The sequence below is a fragment of the Phragmites australis genome, chromosome 11 (assembly GCF_958298935.1).
Source record: "Phragmites australis chromosome 11, lpPhrAust1.1, whole genome shotgun sequence".
Taxonomy (NCBI): domain Eukaryota; kingdom Viridiplantae; phylum Streptophyta; class Magnoliopsida; order Poales; family Poaceae; genus Phragmites; species Phragmites australis.
This window is the reverse complement of record NC_084931.1, coordinates 25260180-25280724: the sequence shown is the minus strand read 5'-3', so window position 1 is coordinate 25280724 and position 20545 is coordinate 25260180. Positions and strand designations below refer to the sequence as shown.

The 20545-nt window shown below is 44.1% G+C and overlaps 1 protein-coding gene across 3 annotated transcripts; it reads left to right on the top strand.

Moving 5' to 3' along the window:
• The first annotated feature begins 5447 nt into the window (after positions 1–5447).
• On the top strand, positions 5448–14206 carry LOC133884384 (protein NRT1/ PTR FAMILY 5.10-like). Of its 3 annotated transcripts, none has more exons than XM_062323779.1 (4): positions 5448–5609; positions 5710–5927; positions 12531–13072; positions 13150–14206. In XM_062323779.1, exons 1-4 carry the CDS (start codon positions 5489–5491, stop codon positions 13958–13960), a joined length of 1692 nt encoding a protein of 563 aa, XP_062179763.1. In that variant the 5' UTR covers positions 5448–5488; the 3' UTR covers positions 13961–14206. The 3 variants fall into 3 exon arrangements, with proteins under 3 accessions (XP_062179763.1, XP_062179762.1, XP_062179764.1); XM_062323778.1 differs by lacking the exons at positions 5448–5609; positions 5710–5927 and adding exons at positions 7060–7476; positions 7575–7792; XM_062323780.1 differs by lacking the exons at positions 5448–5609; positions 5710–5927 and adding exons at positions 7654–7792; positions 10323–10511.
• Positions 14207–20545: the final 6339 nt, after the last annotated feature.

Sequence of the window (20545 nt, the reverse complement as noted above, 5' to 3'; positions counted from 1 at the left end):
AACCCATGGGTAGGGGCTACACAAACCCATACTCACAGGCTAATTCCTAAACCCATGCTTGCTCCCGTTACCTGTCACGGGTAAGAAATTAAACACACGTCCGTCGTCCACGGGCACCATGTACCCACGGGCACGCCCATATGCCCACCAGCGACATAAGAAGCCTCTCATATTCTGGTGAAAGAAGGGTCACTGCGAGCTCGTGTGTCTCCGGCAGTCACCCCCTTCGGATCTTGCATCTCCGACAATACTCGTATTTAGGGAATATAAAAGCATCTATTCAAAGATGTATTGGTTACAGATTGTGTTTGAAAAAACTAGAGTAGCAAGAAATCGAGAGCAAGGAATAAGACGTAAATAAAACAACATAGAAGTATTTGGGCACACCTACTAGACTATGTAAGTATTTGGGCAAACCTGCTGGATTATATAAGTATTTGGGCACACATGTTAGGTACTTGGATCGGGTATATGGGTAAAGCGGACGCGGGTAAGCTTTTTTATGCCCGAGTATGTGTGCCAGTTGGGTTTAGATATAAACCCGCACCCAGACCCATGGATAAATAATGCAATCCAACCCATGCCCATTAGGGTTTTTACCCGTGGGCACACATGTAATCTGCACCCATTGCCATCCTTAATGAGGATGGTAGTCACCATAGGGTATCCCTAGAAAAAAGGAACTGAAATTAAAAAAAAGTCTCAAAAGGAGTGTTGATTAAGAAACAAAGACATTATTCTAAAAGAAAGTTGTTTTTGGAATAACAATGGTCTTCGTGACTTGGCTAAATTTTGTTTTCTTTCTAACACTACTTTAGAACAATAGCTAGATTTTATTGATCTTGTTGAAATGAATAGAAAGGATTTTACAGATGCTGAACTTAGACATATTTGTGGAGGTAAGAGTTTTTTTGTGGGGTTGGATATCACCTCATGGTTGTTCTAGGGGAATTCTAATGGGGATTAATTTAGATTTATTTGATATTAGAACCATTTCTCATGGTGACTTCTACATGAAGTTCAAAATAAGAAACAAGGAGGATGGGTTCCAATGGATTTTGGTTGTAGTATATGGTGCATCACAGCCAAAGTATAAAGATTGTTTTTTTAACAGAATTAGTTCATGCTTGTCGTATCGAGTCTCTACCCATTATGATTGGCGGGGATTTTAACATCATTAGAAACCCTGGGGAAAAGAATAATGATAGGTATGATGACAAAGGACCCTCTTTTGTTGAATGTTATAATTAATGGCTTGGATTTGAGAGAGCTACAATTATCAAGACAGAAATACACGTGGGCTAATTCGAAGACAGTGCCGACATATTAGAAGCTTGATAGAATATTGGTTGGTACGGAATTGGAGCTAAAATTTCCTAAAGCAACAACAGAAGCTTTGTCTCAAGATATTTCTGACCATACTCCACTACTTTTAAACAAATGAAATGCGTCTTGAGGTACAAACCATCATAGGTTTAAATTTGAACTTGGTTGGCTAAGTCGGAACATATTTTTTTTATCTAGTAGCAAAGGTTTGGCAGAAGGAGAATATGGGTACTGCATGCTCAAAAATGGCAAAATAAAATTAGACGGGTTCATCAATTCTTGAGAGATTGGGTTAAGAACATCAGTGGTTCAGACAAAAGGAAAAACAAGAGCTTTTTAAAAAAGTGGGAGAACTAGATAAAAAAAAAAGCTAAGTTTAGAATGTTACAACAACATGAAGTTGATTTGAAACATTGTTTAAAGGAGCGATTAGTTCAACTACTTAGGGAGGAGGAGATAAAGTGGTATCAATGGTCAAAAACAACATATTTGTTGCAAGGGGATTGTAATACAAAGTACTTTCAGTTGGTAGCAAACGTAAATATAGAAAAACATGTATTTTTTAGCGTGAACACAATGACCATATCATTAGAGGTGATGAGTAACTCGAAGAGTATATTACCCAATATTACAAAGGTCTTTTTGTGGCCTCCTGATAGTGGGGAATTTTCTATAATTGAGTCTCGAAAGGAAGATATCCCCAAGTGTCCGATGCCGATAATGAGATGATAATTATACCATTTACTAAAAAAGAAGTAAATGAGGCAATATTTCAAATGAAGCATAACATAGAGTCAGGCCTAGATGAATTTTCGGCTGAGTTTTACCAAGTTTTTGAGAAATCATAAAAGGGATCTGATGGGACTTTTTTATGACTTTTGCAAAGGGACTTTGCCTTTATTTAGTTTAAATTTTGGAATAATTACATTGCTACCTAAAAAAAACTACACAAATACATCAATTTATATCAATCTGTCTTCTGAATGTTAGTTTTAAGATTTTCATTAAGGTTGGCTTTAACAGAATAATTGAGATGGCACAGAATGTCATTAGACCAACACAAACTGCTTTTATGCCGGACAGATATATTATGGAAGGAGGGGTTATTTTGCATGAAATTATTCATGAAATGCATAAAAAAAAAACTTAATGGGGGTGATCCTTAAGTTAGATTTTGAGAAACCTTATGACAAGATCAAATGGTCTTTCCTTCAACAAAGTCTAAGAATGAAACGATCTTGTCATAGTGGTGCAATTGGATTGAAAATTTTATAACAGAGGGTGTGTAGGTGTAAGAGTAAATGATGATGTTGTAAGGTTTTTCCAAACTAAAAAATATTTAAGACAAGGTGATCCTCTTTTTTCAATTCTTTTTAATATAATAGTGGACATGCTTACCATACTAATTGTGTGATCAAAAGAAAATGGCCATATTAGGGGTGTTGTTCCTTATTTGGTTAATGATGGTGTTTTCATCCTACAGTATGCAGATGATACTATTATTTTTATGAAATATGATATCGAACAAACTAAGAACATGAAGCTCTTGATATGTGCATTCGAGCAATTGTCAGATCTCTAGATCAATTTTCACAAAAGTGAGTTATTCTGCTATGGGGAAGCAAACAAATTTGAAGCCCAATATACACAGTTGTTTGGATGTGAGATGGGGACTATCCTTTTAGATACTTGGGAATTCCTATACATCATAGAAAACTTTGTAATAAGGATTGGAAAATGGTAGAGAAAAGATTCCAAAAGAAATTAAGTAGCTAGAACGGCAAGCATGTGTCTTACGACGGTAGTCTAGTCCCTATTAATTCTATTATGATGAGTCTAACTATGTTTATGTTTTCATTCTTTGAAGTTCCTAGAGGGATTTTAAAGAAATTAGATTATTACCGATCTAGATTTTTCTGGTAGAGTGATGGACATAAAAAAAAAATACAAACTTACTAAATGGACCATTCTATGTAGACCAAATGATTAGGGTGGATTGGGTATCCAAGACCTTGATATCCAAAACAAGTGTCTATTTAGTAAATGGCTATTTGAGTTAATTAATAAAGATAGGGTTTGGCAAAGTTTACATAGAAATAAATATGTAGGCAGTAAGACTATTGCTCAGGTAGAAAAGAAACCATGTGATTCACATTTCTGGTCAGGTCTAATGAGTGTAAAACCACTTTATTTAAGTCTAGGTAACTTTAGACTACAAAGTGGAACACAAATTAGATTATGAGAAGATAGATGGATGGGTTAAAGCACACTAAGTGAGCAATATTTCATTTTGTATAACATTGTTCATAGTAAACATGCCATCATATTGAAAGTGCTAAACTCGAACCGCTTGAATGTCTCCTTCAAGAGGACTTTGGTGGGAAATAAGCTAGAAGCATGGCATCATTTAGTGGCAAGAATTGCATCTGTTCAACTTAATGACTTAACTGACACTTTTAGATGGTCGTTACATCAGAATGGTAAATTTTTTGTTGTAATAGGTTTAAATATCATAGATCACAACCAATATGTATGGAAACTAAAACTCACCCTTAAAGTCAAGCTATTTATGTGGTTCTTGCGTAAAGGAGTAGTTCTTACAAAAGATAACTTAGTTAAACAAAATTTGTAGGTGATGAAAATATTGTTTTTTAGTCAAAATGAAACTATTCAACATCTTTTCATTAATTGCAGTTTTGCTAAGTTTATTTGAAGAGCTTTACAAATTACTTTTGACTTACAACCTCCTCTTAGTATATCCAATATGCTTGAATCATTGCTAAATGGAATAGGAATGAAGCTCAAAAAAGAAATTCTGGTTGGGGCAAATGTCATTTGTTGGGCATTTTGGTTCAGTCGGAATAATGTGATGTTTGATAAAGCACATAATCAGCCTTCTATGTAGTTAATTTTCAGGGCTATATATTGGATTTAGTTTTGAACGTTGCTACAGAAGGAGAAGTTTTTGACTTCTTGACCGTTGGGACTTCCGAGAATGTGATGTTTTGAACGTTGGGCACAATATGTATCGCATGCTGCCTTCTGGAGAGAACGATCATGAATACCTTCACCAAACATGGATGGAGGTTTAGCAATAGAATACGTTTTTGAGATGAACAATATATATTTGTTAAATCTTATTTGCTTAGTTGGTGAATTATGGTTACGTGGCAGATGTAGTCTACATCATAGCAAGAGCTATGTAATAGTGATCAGCTTTGTACATCTTCGGATGTAACGGCTAGAATATATTTTATTCTATTACCTAAAAATGTACACCGTAGTAGACTAGTAGTCCATTGCCGTTTTGTGAGTCCCCGCTTTCCATCCGCTACTGCTGTCAACACAACCATATGGACTTTTTTTTAAACGTAACCACCATGAGAATTGCATGTTATATTAAATAGGAGAGATGCCCGATGGACGAAAAGACAATCCAGATAAGTATTAGTAGAGGATCAGGAAACTGTTCTTCGGCACGGTCCCCGATTCGAAGAACTAAAAGGTCTATTCTCGCGCTAAAATGCATCCTTAAATGGTGCGCACCCGCGAAGGCCCAAATCTCAGCCTCGGCAATGACTCGCTTGGCCATGGTGGTCACCGGCTGCTCTTTTTGCTTGAAAATTCTTCAATTTTGCTCATTCCAAATCTACCAAGTGACTAACATGAGAAGTTATTTAAGGCTTTTCCTTAAGCTAGTGATGCAATCTGCCATGGTAGTCCACCAGGCAAGCACCGAAGGACTCTGCGGCCAGTTTTCGGGCAAGATGGATGTCTGTCGGAGCTGTAGCGCTAGAGTGCGCCATACCCTCTTGGTGAAGGCACATTTCGAGACGAGGTGGAGACAGTCTTCATTCGTCTAGTTGCAGAGCGAGCAGACAGAGTTGCAAGGCGAGACCATCCACAGTCCAAAGCACGTTGATTGACTTCTTGACCGCGCACCTCATCCACTCCATTAAATAAAGCTTCGAAGTCTCAACTTACCACGAACACGGCAAATGAAGTCAAATGGGCAATAAAGAAGTAGAGACGAGGGCATACGCAAGCTCATCCCTGGCTGTCCCTGATCTCACTAGAGTCCACGACTCTATAACGGCCCCTCCGGCCTCCGGCGACCCCGCCTTCCTTTTCCGGCTCAGACACCCTGCCCAGCTGCTCAAGAATGGCGGGTATTGGTGCCGACGCCACGCCGGACAGTGCCATCGACACGGCGGTGGACCACCGCGGCCGGCCGGCCTCCCGCGCCACCACTGGCGGCTGGAAGTCTGCTTCCTTCATCATAGGCAAGTAGCATGGCATATACAGTTACGTGCTGTGCACAGCGGTGAACAGCACGTGTTGATTTCCTGAGATGTTCCGCGATGTGTGGATGGATGCATGCAGGGGTGGAGATCGCGGAGCGGTTCGCGTTCTACGGGGTGTCGGCGAACCTGATCACCTACCTGACGGGGCCGCTGGGCGAGAGGACCGCGGCGGCGGCGGCGGCCCTCAACGCGTGGAACGGGGTGGCGCAGCTACTGCCGCTGCTGGGCGGGACCCTCGCGGACTCGTGGCTCGGCCGCTACCGCACCATCGTGTTCGCCTCGCTCCTCTACATCCTCGTAAGCAAAATTCCCAACCCTTTAATTTTCCACCTGTTTTGTTGATTGTTATTGCTTGATTTCCTTCTCCTTTTCTTTAAGAAAAAACGAAAATAAAACTCCCAATTGGCTGGGTCCTGCCTGCTCTCTGGATCTCTGCTGGAACACCGAGAACATCATTAGAGTAGAATTAGACATCGAGGATGGAATCTTCGAACTCCGAGGAGAGCAGCAGCAATGCCAACAAATTGGGAGAGCCGGGGCAAGATTTTAACATAGTTAAATGTTGAGGCGCGACGTGATTCAATATCAACATATATAAAAATCATCCAAAGTTAAAGTTTTTACGTAGAATTTAAGTTGATCAACCATGTTTCCGACATATATGAGGCCTTCAACACTCCTTAGATAGAGCATCCATAGAAGATGCAAAACTTGAGGCCTACGTGGCATCGAACCATGCTGATGAAGATGGCGATGCACATTCTCTACGCAGAAAAGCTAGAAACAGAAGGATTGTTCGTTCGGTGGTGCATGCGGCATAGGGATTATAATTCCCTAAGTTGTCTACCTAAAATTTTGTAGCTCCATCCACAATCCTCTCATTCAAATGCATGCTAGAAACAAACTCCAACTGCAATGGAACTTACTAGCCTCCTTCCCTTATGTGTTTGTTGGGAAGCCGAGTTGATTCAGATTTCAGCAAGTCCCCCCGTGCTACCCCGCGGGAGATCTGATCGGATCAATCGATTGTTGCATAATGAGTAGTCGAATGCACATTGAGGGGGGCCTTCCTCCTCCCCACCCACACCTTCATTCTTTTCCTCGAATGATCTTAGAAAGCATGCGATGCTTTGTCTCTTGAGCTTGCCTTCTAAGCGAGAGATAAAAAAAAGCTCGACGGCAAAGTCTCATTTACCTTGCATTCCACAAATTCAACATCAGCAGCCGGCGCCGGAATGCCGAGTGATCTGATCACCAAGTCAAAGTTGTCAGCGTAGAAGCGCATGGCACCCGGGCGAGCGCCTGGGCCCTGGGCTCACACGATTCCGATGGATCTGGGCGGGCCAGTTGCCAAGTCGAGAAGGCCAGCACGCTGCTTCTTTCACTCTCCACGGACGGACGCGAGCCGCTTGTGTCCGATGTGACGCAGATGGGATCCGGATTGGCTGTGCCACGGAGCCAGGCTGCCAGCCTGGTGTACGTGTGTCTTATAGCCAGTAGCGCATGCCGTGTCGCCGTGTCGCGAGTCTCCGCTTTCCATTTCCGCCGCCGCCGAGGCGGCCGTTTCGAATGGGAAATCGGCGAGCGACAGTTTACCCCTGCCGTTCCTGAGTTGTGAGCGCGTATTCGCCCTCTCCCGTAGAGTCCGCGAGCATTAAACCCCCCCGCGTGCACCCTCCGCTGGCGACGATGCCTTCCGGCTCCGGCTCCGGCTCGGTCTCGGACCCCCTGCTCGCGCGGGCCGACGGCATGGCGGACGGCGGCGCCGTCGCGGCGGTGGACCACCGCGGCCGCCCCGCCGACCGCGGCTCCACTGGCGGCTGGAGGTCGGCGCTCTTCATCATAGGCAAGTACCGGTAGTACATACCCCAGCTCTTCGTCATGGATTCATGGTGTGCACGCGTGCTGATTAAATTGCTTGGGGATCGGGATGGACGGGCGCAGCGGTGGAGATCGCGGAGCGGTTCGCGTTCTACGGGGTGTCGGCGAACCTGATCAGCTACCTGACGGGGCCGCTCGGGGAGGGGAACGCGGCGGCGGCGGCGGCCATCAACGCGTGGAACGGCGTGGCGCAGCTGCTGCCGCTGCTGGGCGGGGCCCTCGCGGACAAGTGGCTCGGCCGCTACCGCACCATCACGCTCGCCTCGCTCCTCTACGTCCTCGTAAGCAAGCAGCACTCCATATCGGCAAATCGTTTTCCACTTGTCTTGCTTAGTACAGTTATTCCTTCATTTTTTCTCGAAGAAAAGACTGGCACATGGGCGAGATCTAGGATACGTTGCATCTGCAGAACTCTCGTGCCAAATTGATCATATAATACACGGAATTTACTGGGGGAGTTGGCGTCACGTCACATCACATCACATCACACAACACTGGTACTTCTTGTCGTTAGAGTATACTGGTTAGCATCATCGCTGTCTCGCCGAGGGAATCGTGGAAAACTGAGTGTAGTATTTATTCCTTTGATTAGTACGTTCTATTTTACTTTTCATCATAAAATGACGTGTATGTATACATATCACTACACATGTATATCGTAATTAAACACCGGCAAGTGTGTTTTTATGACACATATATAAATAATACTACTGAAATTACTTATGTATACGTAAATCGTGAACATCAAAATTTGGACCCTAGTGAGTAAAATTGTACACTTACGAGATGGTTCCCGGGACGTTCTATTTAGAGAGTTGGCATTGAGGTTCAAATTGTTCAGAATTTCATTTTCTTGAGAGGTTCAATGTTTTTAGTTTATTTAGAGGTTCAAGGATTTTAGCTAGCTGCCTGCTTCATTGTCTGGATTTCGGTGCTTAAATTTTGGTCCCAAACTACATTCGATTGCAATAAGGTCAGGAATAATCCAACCCATGGCCCATGATGGATAAAATAATATTATTGACATGTTTAGCAGAGCTCTAGTTCTAAGAATTCTTAGAGCTGATCATCTCTAGTTCTAGAAATTTTTGAAGCTAGAGCTACGGACAGATTGATGCCCTTTGATTTAGGCATCTTATTCTATTTTAAACTAAAAATACATATTTAAATTATTTTATTTTATCCTACAAATTCTAAATACTGCATGGATCTTAGAACTTAAGCTCTGCCAAACAGGGTTTATAAATTGGGCCTTCAACTCTAGCATAGTTCTGCACTTGAATTTTTAAATCCAAAAATTATAAATATATACGTTCATTTTAAAGTTTTACAATTCTATACTACTATCACCCATTAGAAGAGCAACATGTATACGTGGCTTGTCAGGCCTCAGTGCATGTCGCCTGTTGGAAGGGTGACATGTTCTTGCCACCCAATGAAAGGGCGCTAGGTACATGTTGCCCTTCCAACGTTCGATAGGTAGTTGAATTTATTTAATTCTTAAATGAAATTAGGAATAATTATGAAATAGATTTTTTTGATTTTTTAAAATTGTTGTGAATCCATTCCATATATATTTCTAAAAGTGGATTAATCAGACAAGAATAGTAGAAGCCGATAATTTGATTCGCAAAGCTAAACGTCTATGATTAACACAAAGTTTGCGGTATATGATTGTAAATATTACAATACCGAGGATAGAACATGGATTCTCCTGTGTAGACCGACGGATGTATTGATTGCTTAGAGTCCTCTGTCACGATGTTGATAGAGGATGAATAAATGAGATATATGATACTAACATAGTAGAATAAGATGTCAATAATATATGATATAAGCAACATAGTCACTAAGGTACTCCCTAAACCCTAAATGTGTCCTTGCTTCGGGACGATCCCACTATGCTCTTACAGTCTCAGCGCCCTGCGGCCCCGTGCTCTCACATGGTCCATTGAGTACATGAGCAGGTCCGTCGGGACCACTATCCGTGAAGGTAGGTCGTCGGGAGCTAGCATCGCGTACTCCTCCTGGGTTTGTCATGTGCCTACGGGAGGTGCGCCGTCTAACTGGAAGGCCCCGATCTTGTCCTGTGTATGACCTGAGCTGAGGAAGGTGTCAAAGTTAGCTGCGTAGTGCATGTTACCTCCTTGATGACCTACTCCAGGTGCTCTATCATTGCTCATATGTCATCGAAATGATCAAGCTCTGCATATGGTGTATGGAGCAAAACATGTTAGCACCAATTCTAAATGCAAAATTTATGAAGTACATAATGTATTCTTGATAGAGGTACATGGCTCTCCGGTAGGGATGTGAGATGGGGACGCACCGACATTTGTGTAAGATGGCCTGAAGGAGCTGCAATAGTGCTCAACGTACATCAGGCGTAGGGGCCGGTGAGGCCAAGCAATGAATATCGCCGAGGGTTGACGATTCATAGCAGTGATTGTCGTCATCGCAGGGGGGGAGGGGGTGCGAGGAGGCCAAACAGGAGGCTCCTGAACCAGTTGAGTAGCAGGGGATCGATGAGCAACATGTGAGGTGGACCTACAAGTAAACATCTTCATGATCTTTTGCACCTTCTCGTAAATCCTGTGGAACGCCCCACTTATCTCGAAGACATGAACATATGTCCCATGGTCTAGCCGTTGAATATTAGTACTTGCCTCCAGCCTTATCTGTTGCATCAGGTCCCTCTGCGAACAAATGCTACGTAGGTTGACACAAGTGCTTTGTAAGTTAAATTTATGATACAACTATTGTTGACGTTGAAGAAACGTACTGCCAATGATCGTGCTTGGTTCTGTGCAGAGGTACATGTCTGGCACGTGCGCGGCGGAGTTGGCACCTCAAACGGTGTGTATGTGACTTGGGTCCATGTCCGAGGCAGAAACCAGGCAAGATACCCTGCGAATGCCTCATCAAAGTGTGGCTAGTCCTCGTCAACAATGTCCTCCAATGCGTCGTCCCAGCGCTCTATCCACAGCTGGCACCCACAGGGTAGTTATTGACATACCTTTTCATAAGAACCTGCAAGATGAGTTATTACACGAGATATGATCCGTGAATGAAGATTGAAAATAAGAAAATTGTCATCATAACTCTCTCTCTCTCTCCTACTTTGCTAAAATACCACTGAGTTGTGTCAATAATAGGTGAGACCTAACCCTACCTATCATAGATACACAAGTGGTATTTTGGCAAAATGCAAACACTCATAATGGTATCTATGCACAACAATGTCCCTATTGAAAACAAAGAATTCAAAAATGTACCTATGCATGGGAGCAAGCATGATACAGAGAAAAGTAGGGGAACTGTTGGTGCCGACAAAATTGGTGCATCACTTGATGCAGAGCGTAATCCTCGATAATGATGTCGAAGATGATAGCCTTTCTTGTCAGCCAGTAGTTCCTATCCCGCATGCACAATGAATATAACCCCAAGTGGCATGTCTAAGTACGTCCTCTTAGAAGTACAACGTCCACCTCACGTCACTGACCAAGAGGTTATCGAATTGGGCTATGAATTGTGGGTATGCCCTGTGCATCTCGGCGTTGGCCCACGTTGGCAGCGTAGAGAAGAACTGTTAGAGAAACAAATTAATGGAATCAACATAAGGAATACGTAATATCTTAAGAGATCTTACCCATCGTCGGCACCACAATAAACCTATAGTGGGTTCGTCCTCATTACCAGGCGCAGTGTCATTGGCGTCAGGCGCAGTGTCATTGGCGAGCAGGAGAAGCCTAGCCCCGCGCAACCTGCAAACAAAATATAATATAAATACAAGACTTCACAAACAACAGAATCATGTGAGGGGAATGCATTGCAAACCTAGGGATCCAACACTCGTCTAACCTCATGAGCTCATCCAGAACCCGTGGTCGAAGTACCAGAAGCTTAGACATCTTAACAATGGTCAGGTAGGAGTGGTGCTTGTCATCCATGCGTGGGTTAAGTAGCTCTAGGTGATCAGTAGCCTTACTTGCAAATTCATATGATAATTTTGGTTTGCAAAACAAGAATTAAATGGAACGCTAACGGTACCATAAACAATGACCCCTTCTTCATAAAAAATCTTGAAATATCACTTATCCGACATACCTATCCACAATGGACAAAAAAATATACTATTATTTTGGCTTACAACAACTATATATGTTATATCTACAACAATAGAACATGATAAAATAAACCACTAATGTTACTATATATTGCTCTAAAAACCTATCTCTAACAGTTGCTCTACGTTGTTCTAAAACAAGATCTAATAACAGTATAATTATCTAAAAAAACTAGGTCTAACAGTTACTTACATTACTCTAAAAATTTAGATCTAATAACAATACAACTATCCTTAAAAAATCTACATCTAACATATACACTATCCTAAAAAACATGTCTGACAATTACAACCATTTTTAAAAAACTTATGTCTAATATCACTAAATTTTAGATCTGGTACTTAATCTATGTCTAAAACTAAATTTGATGGCTAACTTAAGTGGTTTGTAAAAAAAAATAGTAAGGTTAGGCTTTTTACCTCTAAATCTGATAAATTTCGATAGGACTTTGCTGCTCTCACCTCCCCTCCCCTCTCCTCCCTCTCTCTTTGCGTTGATGGAAAATAAATGAAGTGGGCACTATGCTCTATGGGAGGGCCGACACATCTCTTAAATAGGAAGACTTGTCGCCTGGGTGGCCACCATGGTCTCATCGTCTAGTCTGAGGCCACTAACACCACATGTACTACTTGTCACTCTTCAACCGGACGATGGGTAGACTATCGTCTTTACAACGTGCGATATGAGTATAAAATTGCAAAATTTTAAAACTATTTGCAAATTTTGGATTTAAAAATATAAAAAATTCTCTGCACTTCTCGTGCAGTCGTGCTTGATGGTCATTGCTTTGGTCTTGATTTTCTAGTTGTGTCGGTAGTGTGTATCTGAGAATCATCAGTATATGGATACTTGACAATCTGACTGACTTGACATTGATGGATAATGCATGCAGGGTTTAGGCATGCTGGCCTTCTCAACCTTGCTCTCCTCCGGCAGTCACCAACAATGCACCACCGCTACCGCCGGTGGCAAGACCTGCCCGCCGTCCACCCTCCAGGTGGCCTTCTTCTACGTCTCCCTCTACCTGGTGGCCGTCGCGCAGGGCGGGCACAAGCCGTGCGTCCAGGCGTTCGGCGCCGACCAGTTCGACCAGAGCGACCCCAAGGAGTCCGTCTCCAGGAGCTCCTTCTTCAACTGGTGGTACTTCGGCATGTGCGCCGGCACCACCGTCACGCTCGTGCTCCTCAGCTACGTCCAGGACAACATTGGCTGGGGCCTCGGCTTCGGCATCCCGTGCGCCGTCATGGTCTGCGCGCTCGCCGTGTTCTTGCTCGGCACACGGACGTACCGCTACTACGTCTCCAGCGGCAAGCGGAGCCCGTTCGCTCGTGCCGCCGAGGCTTTCGCGGCGTGGCGGAGCAGGCGAAAGGCAGGCGCTCTGCAACCGACTTCGCAGGAACGAGCTCAAGCGGTAACAGAGGCGCCGGAATTCAGGTACTGTATGCTTGTGCAAGGTGTTCGACGCTAGAACATTATGTGATTGATGTGTCTTTTGATGACAATTTGTGCAGTACAAGAGTCGATGAGGAGGGGGAGGAGGTGGCGAGGAAAGCAGGCGTCGTCGCGGAGGCCAAGGCCGTCCTCCGGTTGTTCCCAATATGGGCGACGTGCCTGCTCTACGCCGTGGCGTTCGCGCAGTCATCAACGTTCTTCACGAAGCAGGCGGCAACCCTTGACCGGCGCGTCGGCGAGCGGTTCAAGGTCCCGCCTGCCGCGCTGCAGAGCTTCATCAGCATCACCATCGTGGTGTTCATCCCCGTCTACGACCGTGTCATCGTGCCTCTGGCGCGCCGCTACTCCGGCAAGCCGTCCGGCATCACCATGCTGCAGCGCGTCGGAACCGGGATGGCGCTCTCCCTCGTGTCCATGGTGATCGCGGCGCTCGTCGAGATGCACAGGCTCCGGGTCGCGCGGGACGCCGGACTGCTGGACAAGCCCAAGGTCCCGCTGCCGATGAGCCTGTGGTGGATGGTGCCGCAGTACGTGTTGTTCGGCGCCGCGGACGTGTTCACCATAGTCGGGTTGCAGGAGTTCTTCTACGACCAGGTTCCCGACAAGCTGCGCAGCGTCGGGCTGGCGCTGTACCTCAGCATCTTCGGCGTCGGTAGCTTCATCAGTAGCGCCCTCGTGTCGGGCATCGACAGGGTGACGACAGCGAGAGGGCGGAGCTGGTTCTCCAACAACCTGAACCGCAGCCACCTCGATTACTTCTACTGGCTGCTCGCCGCGCTCAGCGCTCTGGAGCTCCTCGTCTATATCTTCTTCGCGGTGACATACAAGTACAAGAACAAGGGAGCCGTGCATGCAACTCTTGCTGCTTAGCTATATACTAGTACTAGTTGAGTATATACTTCATTCAACAAATTTACTAAGAGGGAGCGTCATTCAATAGTTTATTAGATGTAAATGGTCCTTTCTTGTCGTAATGTTGATTCCCATTTGTATCTACTGGGATGGCCAGTGTGCTAGCTGATCGGTACCCTGGTATATATGTAAAGACGGGTCCAGATTCCACAACCAACAAACCGATCCATGGCCTCCTCTATCTTTGAGGCACATTTTATGGCAGTCGATCGCCAAACCGGACGCTCTATCCGCTTTGCCAATTTTGTTTGGGGGTATATCTCACTTCAAGCGACTGAAAACAATGCTTTTTACGGTTGGTTGACACATCTCAGCCATTAGATAAAAACAGGACGGTTCCCACCTTTTCTTTTTCCTTTGGCGGCAACATCTCTTTTCTCTCTCTTCCAACAAAGTTGCGACAATCACTGTCGATATGTCCACCGCCTGTCCATGCCGGCCTAGCCGACGAATCCGCGACCACAGCCCTCGCCGCACTGATTAGTCTCGACAGGGTGTTGCTTTGCCTCCACAACTACCAGCACTGTCCACCATCTATCCTCCACCATCACAACCGGCGGCGCCATTGCAGTCTCATCGCCCCGTCTGACGTCTGCGACTGTCGCCGGACCAAGCTGCCACCCCAGCCATCCCTATAAGCCTGGGGACACCGAATCCCTGTCCCGAACACTAACCTACCTCACTGATGTGCAGGGTTATAGACTAATGACTTTCAATCGCTTAAAGTATAGGAAATGCGTTTCAAATTGCACCCTCCCCGAGATTGGGGATGGCTTGTTTGCTCGATTTGGTTCGACTTGATTCGCTTATTACCGGGTGTTGGTGGGGATCCATTGAAGGGGTGGAGGTGGCGGAGCGGTTCGCGTACTACGGCATCTCGTCAAACCTGATTAGCTACCTCACTAGCCGCTCGGCATATTTTATCAGCTCCAACCGCGACTTGCGTGCATCACCTTTTGCGGTCATGTGATTACTTACCCGAACCTGTTCAAGAAGTCAATTCGAGATGCTGCACGAGTGGTGCATGGAGCGGTAGGAAATTTTATAAGATCTCTAATGAAAAACTCTTGTAGGACTTTGATTCACGGTTCTCCTCTCTTGATCTAATGGCTATATATGCAAAGGAGAGATAAACGGATGACACGTGTCACGTGGACATGCGGATCTTTTGAAGATGGCTCTTATAAAATTTCCTTATGTATAGAGTCGTGTAGTTCTATTAAATTACTCCTGAATTGGTGGAGGAAATTTTCGTCGATAGTGATATTGGATTTGGAGAAGCAGACAACTGAAAGTAGTTAGCATGACGAATGCAGAGGCTCATAGGGCTCGTCTCATGCATGAAACCTTCAGTTTTTTTTTCTTCATACGTGTAACAATGGAATGTATGTCCCGTCCATCGCTTAGCCGAAGGGAAATGCTAAAACATACCGGGTTTTTCTTCGGGGCATCAACACTCCATTTTTTATCCGTTGGATGTGCTCCGTGATTCGTGTGTGTGGACGGTCTACGCCTCCGGTGAGGTATTTAGGGTTTAATGTTGTAGGTTCATCGGAGTATGATGAGCTTAGAAGGATGCTGCAGCGGCAAGTCAGAGCAACAGTAGTGGAGGAACACTGGCGTGAGAAAGGTCAACAGAGAAAAAAAAGACGTGGTGAGGGTAGACAAGGGGGCTCAGGCTCGCCAGCATCGAGGTGATGTCAACGGCGTGGTCAACACTGAATTGGGAGGTTGGGAATGGGGAGCTGGCGTGTGCCATTCGGGACGATAGCTAGATTAGGTTATGTTTAGTGGAGTTGGGCCATTGGATAAGATCAATGAATGGTCCAAAAATAGGGTGTTGGGTGGGGTGGAAATGCTTGAGTGTGCTGCAGACGGACCCTAGCTGAACAGTGCATTATGCTGTTACGAAGTACAATAAGAAGCATAGAAACAAACTGAAGTTGTATAAATAGATTTATATTTCACATATCTTTTAATGAGATATTAGTTTGGCAGCAATTAATAATAAGAATTAATGATCAAAGTATACTTTAGAAGACTTTATCAAATACTAATATGTCTTATAAAAAAGAAATAGAGGAAGTATCAAATAGCAAACTTCAACAATTTTTTTTACAGTATGTATCTTCTTAGGGAAAAGTCTACTTTATACACTCTGAACTGTCACGAAAGTCTGATTTTCAACCTAGAACTACAAAACCAAACATCATATAATCCCAAAGTAACAAAACCGGATAAAATACCCCCCACACCGAAACCACCTCAGTTTTTGCTGACGTGGTAGTGGTTTTGCTAATGTGGTGGTATTTTTGCACACATGGCAGACCAGTTAGCAAAAAAAGAAGAAGAAAATTCAGGAAAATGAAAAAGAATCAGGAAAAATTAGAAAAATCTGAAACAATTAGAAAAATTATAAAAAATTCAGAAAAATAAGGAACAATCAGGAAAATTAGGAAAACATTAGAAAATAATCAAGAAAATTAGGAAAAATAAAAAATCCACAATCCCTAACCGGGCCTTTACGAGTAATCTTTGGTAAGAATTATTTAAACTGATAGATACTCAACTGCTTATGAGCTGTTCTTACCATCCCTAGACATTGGTCAAACTGAACACCTCAATCAATGTTTGAAAACATTTCTCTGTTGTACTGTTCATTTTTGTCTGAGACAATGGAGCAAATGGTTGCCACTCGTGGAGGTTTGGTATAATAGATCTTATCACTCTACTATCGGGCACACTCCATTCAAAGTTATTTATGGCCACCTCCTTGGCATTTTGGTATTATCAATGCTGAAGCTCGACACTTTATTGTTTCTATTTTTATTTTTTCTGATTTTTCCTATTTTTCTAATTTTTTATAATTGTTTCTGATTTTTTTTCTAATTTTCTTATTTTTTCTATTATTTCCTTATTTTTCTTTTTTTTATGATTAGTCTGCCACGTGTGTGAAACTGTCACCACGTCAGCTAAACCACTACTACGCCCGCAAAAATTGGGGTGGTTTGGGTATGTGGGGGGGGGGGGGGGTAGTTTGTACAGTTTTGTTACTTTGGAGTTGTAGGATGTCTGATTTTATAGTTTAGGGATGAAAATCAGACTTCCGTGATAGTTTGAGGGTGTAAAATAGATTTTCTCCATCTTCTTAAAACATCGCTCTTGACTAGAGGATGTAGCATATGTTGTTCTTCCCAAAATTTGCTAATAAAAGATGAAGTTTTGTAATATTTATTTTCTTCTCACTCAAATTTGGCAAATCGGCAGGGCTTTGGCATGGAAAATTTCTATTGTGTACTTCTCACCCAAATTTGTGTAACAAACTAACCAAATCCTCATGTTAAGAGTTGTAAATTTTATTTGATAAAAATATAATAGTGTAGAGCATACTATCATCTACCATCTCATAAATTTGAGTTCTAACAATAACTTGTATAGGGAGAAACAAAAAAGAAATTTTTTTATGATTCATCCATAGGTACTATTCACAGATGAAAATTCTTTTTTTGTTTATCCTTATGTAACTTGTTTCTTAAGGTCAAATTTTATTGAGATGGTAGATGATAGCCTACTCTGCACTGTCATATTTTTACTAAATTTTTTTACGACCCCTAACATAGGGGTTTGGTTAGTTGGTTGGTAGGCATGCTGGCGCTCTCGTCTATGCCCCCGTCACCTCAAACCCAACACTATGGCATCTCTGTCAACGGTCGACAAGTATGCCCACCTCCCTCACTCCTAGGGATGACAATGAGTCGAATTAGGTGTGGGTTTAGCAAAAACCTGCCTACCACGAAACCAAACCTCAAAACCCAATCCGCACCCGAAGTACTAATCTGGTTAAAATGTGCCCCCGCACGGAGGGGGCAGAGGCTAGGCGTGGGAGCGGAGGGGGCAGCACCGGGCACTGGCACGGAGACCGGGTGAGGAGAGGCGGCACCGAGGGGACAGAGGCCCGGTGCGGAGGTCAATGATGTCGTGGTGGTTAGGTTGAGTGTGAGGGGTGCAAGGGCGTCGACGAGCGTGGCGAAGGAGCACGAGCACGAGCGGTAGTCAAGCGCCTTGAGGGTGTGGGTGCGGTGGAGGAGCATGAGCTTGCGGCGATCGAGCATCTCGAGGGCGCGGGTGAGGCGGAGAAATGCGAGCTCATGGCATGGTTAGGCCTAGAGTGCGAGGTGGCACTCCTCGGTGAAGGCCTCGTGGTCGACGAGGTGGAGGTAGATGAGACAGGTGGTGTTGTCGCTGTGGAAGATGGCACGGTTGGGGTGGCCGTGTGGGGCGGGGCAGGGCGGAGGCTGCTCATAGCCAGGATGGGGAATGAGGCTCATGTGTGACTAGTGGTAGGGAGTGAAGTGGTGTGTTTTATAGTTGGGCTGGGCCGCCGCTGGAAGAAATGGAACTTCTGGTGCCCATGGGTCGCCCACGGTGGAAACCTCAAACACGCGCCCACACCCACTATGGGCTGGGTACCCAACCCACCACATCCATGGGTGAGATTTAGAGCCCAAACTCGCACCTATCGGGTGCCAAACCTGTGAGGACCTGAATCCACAGGTCTAGCTGCCATATATACTCGCTCTAGATGGCCTTCTTCTACATTTCTCTCTGTTAAAGGATGATTGATTCTACTCATGTTTAGCTGCTGGTAGTTTTCTTAGGCACGTTCCTTTGTCTAGCTGAATTATAGCTTTGATCGTTATGTAATTGTGAACTAGAATATAGCAGCGTCAGTTAACTGAACCCGCTATAGTAGCACATCTGGCACAACAACCATGTACTAAATGATTCTATGTAAACGTTGAACCAGTTGCTCGATTGAGTGTGTGGAATCATTCTCTCCTTCACTCAAATCTCTACTCAGATCTTTTACATGGTACCAGAGCCTGTTTATCCGTGATAGAATCATGTCCACCGACAATTCTACCTCCGGAACCTCCACTGCAATTTCTTCTTCTGTTGGAATCCTCCCAACTCCATGATTGGTCATCTAGTGACTGTCAAACTCAATCGTGATAACCACTTGCTATGGAAGGCAAAAATCTTACTATTCCTCAGAAGCCAATAGCTACATGGTCTCGTTGATGGGTCTGATAGCGTTTCGGCAAGGATGATCTCGCCAACAGAAGGCACAAGCGAAAGTGCGAGAGCCATCCTCAGTCCAAATCCAGCCTACCAGGCCTCGATTCTTCAAGACCAAGCAATACTAAGTGCATTGCTGTCATCTTTATCTCCTGAAATCCTCTCACAAGTTCTTTTTCTTTCCACATCTCAAGAGGTGTGGGCTGCCTTGGAGCGTATGTTCGCTTCTCAGTCTCGAGCAAGGATCATGCAAATCCGTCGTCAACTTGCATCCATCCAGAAGAAGGAGCTCACAATGTCCAATTATGTTCACAAAGTGAAAGGACTCGTGGACACCTTAGCTGCAGTTGGCCAGTCGTTGCACGATGATGAGACACTATCCTATTTGTTCACCAGCCTCGATACAGATTACAATCCAATTGTGACTTTGCTCACAACCCGATCGGATCCTCTCACTCTCAATGACATCTACGCGCACCTTCTTTCATTAGAGATGAGGCTAGAACACAACTCCGGCGGGTCATTGGTTCCTCGGTGAACTCAGCTACCCATGGCAGAGGACGAGGTGGGGGACAGTGAGGACGTGGGTGCGGCCGCAACAATGATGGACATGACCTGCAAAACACCAATTCTAGTGGCAGAGTTATCTATCAGTTGTGCGAGAAGTTAGGTCACTCTGTACACAGGTGTTGGCATTGGTTTGATCATTCATTCCAACATGAAGAAATGCGTGATGACAAGCGTATCGTAGCATCTGTAGAAATAGTACCAGTTTACAACATCAACACAAAACTGGTACCCATAAAGGGGAGCAACCGACCACATCACCAATGACCTTGATCGCCTAACTGTTCATGAACGGTATGGTGGCAAGGATCAAGTTCATGTTGCAAATGGTACATGTATGATCATTACTCATATTGGTCGTTCATTGATTAACACTCCTCATTGTGATCATTATCTAAAAAATGTTCTACACGTCCCACAAAACACTAAAAACTTATTGCTGGTTCATCATTTCTGTACTGACAATAGTGTTTTCTTTGAATTCCACTCCAACCAACACTTCATCAAGGACCAAGCCACGCAAAAGATTATTCTTCAAGGGAACTGTAATGGTGGCCTCTACTCATTGCCTCTTCATCACAATAATCTATCAAGAAGAGCTCCTGCAAGAACTGTCATCAACTCGGATCAATGGCACTACAGGCTGGGGCACCCATCTTCAGCAATTGTTCAGCAAGTTATTCAATCAAATAGCCTTCCTTGTGTTAGCAGCAATAAACATGGATCCATCTATGATGCATGCCAATTAGCCAAAAGCTGCCAATTACCTTTTCCTTTATCCTATAATGTATCTTTTGTTCCTTTGGAGCTTGTACACTCAGATGTGTGGGGGCTTGTTCGCACATCAGTAGGTCATTACAAATATTATGTAAGCTTCATTGACGACTTTAGTAAATT